The sequence below is a fragment of the Mandrillus leucophaeus genome, unplaced genomic scaffold, assembly GCF_000951045.1.
Source record: "Mandrillus leucophaeus isolate KB7577 unplaced genomic scaffold, Mleu.le_1.0 Scaffold80, whole genome shotgun sequence".
Classification (NCBI taxonomy): domain Eukaryota; kingdom Metazoa; phylum Chordata; class Mammalia; order Primates; family Cercopithecidae; genus Mandrillus; species Mandrillus leucophaeus.
The window spans coordinates 1,960,163-1,963,443 of NW_012108697.1; the positions used below are offsets into that span (position 1 = coordinate 1,960,163).

The following is a 3,281-nucleotide window of genomic DNA, read 5'->3' on the forward strand; positions in this document are numbered from 1 at the left end:
GAGACAGAGTCTCACTCTGTCGCCTAGGCTGGAGTGCAGTGGCTCGACCTTGGCTCACTGCAACCTCCATTTCCTGGGTTCAAGCGATTATCCTGCCTCAGCCTCCTGAGTAGCTGGGACTACATACAGGTGCCCACCACCATTCCCAGCTAATTTTTTTGTATTTTTAGTAGAAGTGGGGTTTCATCATGTGGGCCAGGCTGGTCTCGAACTCCTGACCTCAAATGATCCACCCACCTCGGCCTCCTAAAGTGCTGGGATTACAGGCGTGAGCCACTGCGTCCAGCCAATAGGGTCAATTCTTATCTTGTTTTCTCATTTCTCCATTGTCATAAATGACTTCAAAAGGAAAGCAAACCGGACAGGTTAGGAATTAAGCAACCACATTTTTAATCAATACATATGAACATTTGTTTGTTAACCAGTTACTATTAGGCAGAAAAAAACAGTCATTTATCAAGATTTCAAAAGATAACACCACCTTGAAAATAAAGTGCCAAAAATCTTTGCCATAAATTCTTCCTCACTTATAGAACTAAAATTAACAAATATTTACTCAAAATAAGGCTTGGAATTATCTAAAAAGTTCCAGATATATTTTAAAGCTATAACAGATTTTGCACATAAAGCCAAAACAGATTGTTTTACACATACACAGATTATCTGACAACCCAATGAATAAATGATTGAATGGATGAATTGTTGAGCATTAGTGATTACTTATGTTCACATTATGGGCCAGGCTTACATCCATTTCTTGTTCTTCTCCTGCCTCACTGTCCCTTGCTCTTCCAAGGCCCTTGGTAAGGTGGCTTCCAGGCAGGCCTGGGTGGTAAGGTGCTGGTTGAAGATGTGAGGGCAGGAGAGGTGAGACCAAGGTATTCTCTGTATCTGACTCAGTTCAATCCATCTCAGGCAGTGGCTTTGTCCTTGTCATGGCTCTACTTTCCACAATCCATTAGTGGTTCTACCTCCCACTAGGCAGCCCCCACCATGGTTCCAGCTCCTCTGGATGATCCTACTACTAGACTCAGGAAACCAAACCTCTTCCCATTATTGTCACAGTCCTGGGTGTGTTAACAGCTTCTTGCTATTTGGCTTCTCTTTTATCATCTATGTAAGTCAATTTCCTGTATTAAATTCCCTCTGTTGAAACACCTAGAATGGTTTCTGTTTTCCAGACGGGATCCTGATGGATACATATCAGAATCATTTAGCTTTTTCTCCTCTTATCTGGAAATTTTTGCATGAAAATCTGCCCTAAGCCAGTGAAAAATCATTCAAATCACACTCAATACCCACATTCTGCAATAAAGGTCAGTAAATACCCCCTTGGCTGTGTTTTGTCAAATACTGGGATTCTCTTTGCCAAGTGCAAACATGACTCTGCCTACCACTGTTACCACCAATTACAGAGGACACAGCCACAAGCTTTCTCCAGAGGTCACTTTTGTTGCATGTATTAAGTCTAATAGGTAAAAGACATACAAAGAGAAAATTAATCTTAAGAGAAAGTTACACAGTTACCAAATGAATAACATTATTTAAAAAGTCTCTGAAAATTCAGAGAACAAAAGACAGCACCAGAAAGTTTCTTCCCTGTTGAATCAATACATTTTCCCGAAATGAAAATTCTGGAGAATTTCTGAATACTTCAAGAGCATCAAAAAAAAAAAAAAATTCTGATTCATTAATGAGTGATCCATTGCTTCTCAGCTAGAATGCACCCCTGATACGGCTAATGATTGAAGTAGAGTTCCTTGGTGAGCATAGAGACCACACAGGGGATCTGCTTCTTCTCATGGAAGCGTGGGTCATCAGACTGAGACTCAAAGTGCCTGGCGACTCTGTCATTCACCCTGGTGAGGATCTGCATGATCTCCAGGTCTTTCCCGTGCTCCTCCAGGATGGAGCAGAGGGCTTGCACAAACCAGGAGCCTCTTCCTGGGCTCCTCCACGAGTAATAGCCTTCAACAGGAAAGAAAGGAGATAATCAAATCAGCTAATTCTGACAGCTGCTCCACTCACCAATGAGACTGACTCTATGGGGCTTTTACACCTGCTTTTCAGAAATGATTTCACTCTGCTCTGCACACAAGTCATTAATGAGAATTATGCTGGTGTGCTCAGAGAGCAAACATCTGAGATTTAGAGGGTTGGCATGAAGATGCTAGAAAATGCTTTGGGTATTTCAGTATGGAAATCCTATGACAGACAACATCACTAAGGGCCAGCCTTGGTGGATGGAGCCAGGGTACTCTCCTGTGTTAGCCTGATGGAGGTACCCACCTGATATATATCAGATACGTGGGTGTGAAACAGATCTGCACATGCAGACTTCCAAAGGAAATGCTAGAGGTCTATTCCATAACTCTGGAACTCCTCACTACCCTTTGGGGGTCAGTGCTACTTTCGAATCCAAATCTACTAGAGAAGGAATTTGCATGGAACCTTGAAGAATTCTGAGATGTGTTCCTGCTGCTGAGGTACATGGGAGTAGAGTTGGACCTTGCTGAAGAAATCTAGAGGCATGAGGAAGCTGAATACCCAACTGTCTGAGGGGCAGGGCCAGGAGAGCCTGATGCCCTGGGAGGACAAATCTCATCCTATAACTCCCTAACCTAAAACAGTTTGCTTGCACCACTTTATCTGGGTCAAGTTCAGGCTGCTTGACACAGCACACAGGACCCGCCATGACAGGGCCACTTGCCTACCTGTCCTGGTTTGATCCTGGCCATGCCCTGTCACATCCAATGCTATGGACTGAACTATGTCTTCCCAAAATTCATTTATCGAAGCTGCACCCCATAATGTGACTGTGTTTAGAGGCAGGGTCTTTATGGAGGTAATTAAGGTCCAATGAGGTCACTAGGGTAGGGCTCTGATCCAAGGGGATTGGTGTCCTTATAAGAAGAGACACGAGAGACCTCACTCATTCTTGCTCTCAATCTCTGCCATATGAGGCTATAGCAAGAAGGTGACCATTTATGAGCTAGAAAGGGAGCCCTCACCAGAAAGTGACTTAGCCGACACCTTGATCTAGGACTTCCCAGCCTCCCTAACTTAGAGAAATAAATGTCTGTTGTTTAAGCCACCTTGTCTAAGGTATTTTGCTATAGCAGCCCAAGAAGACTGATATACCCTGCGATCCAGCCCCGAGTTTACCAAATGCACTGGGCTATCCGGCCCCTCAGTACTCCGTCGAGAAGCCCTTCTCTTACCCATGTCGTTTGAAATTTTAGGCTCAGTTACAGCAGCTTTTTTTTTTTTTTTTTTTTTTT

At 43.6% G+C, this 3,281-nt stretch overlaps 1 protein-coding gene across 4 annotated transcripts in view; it reads right to left on the minus strand.

Moving 5' to 3' along the window:
- Positions 1 to 366: 366 nt before the first annotated feature.
- Positions 367 to 3,281, minus strand: part of CASP7 (caspase 7, apoptosis-related cysteine peptidase) — a 49,577-nt gene continuing 46,662 nt past the window's right edge. For all 4 annotated transcript variants that reach the window (XM_011967512.1, XM_011967510.1, XM_011967511.1 and 1 more), the window contains one exon: positions 367 to 1,968. In XM_011967512.1, the coding sequence (XP_011822902.1) occupies positions 1,739 to 1,968 (230 nt within the window). In that variant the 3' untranslated portion in view covers positions 367 to 1,738. The remainder of the gene's footprint in view (positions 1,969 to 3,281) is intronic.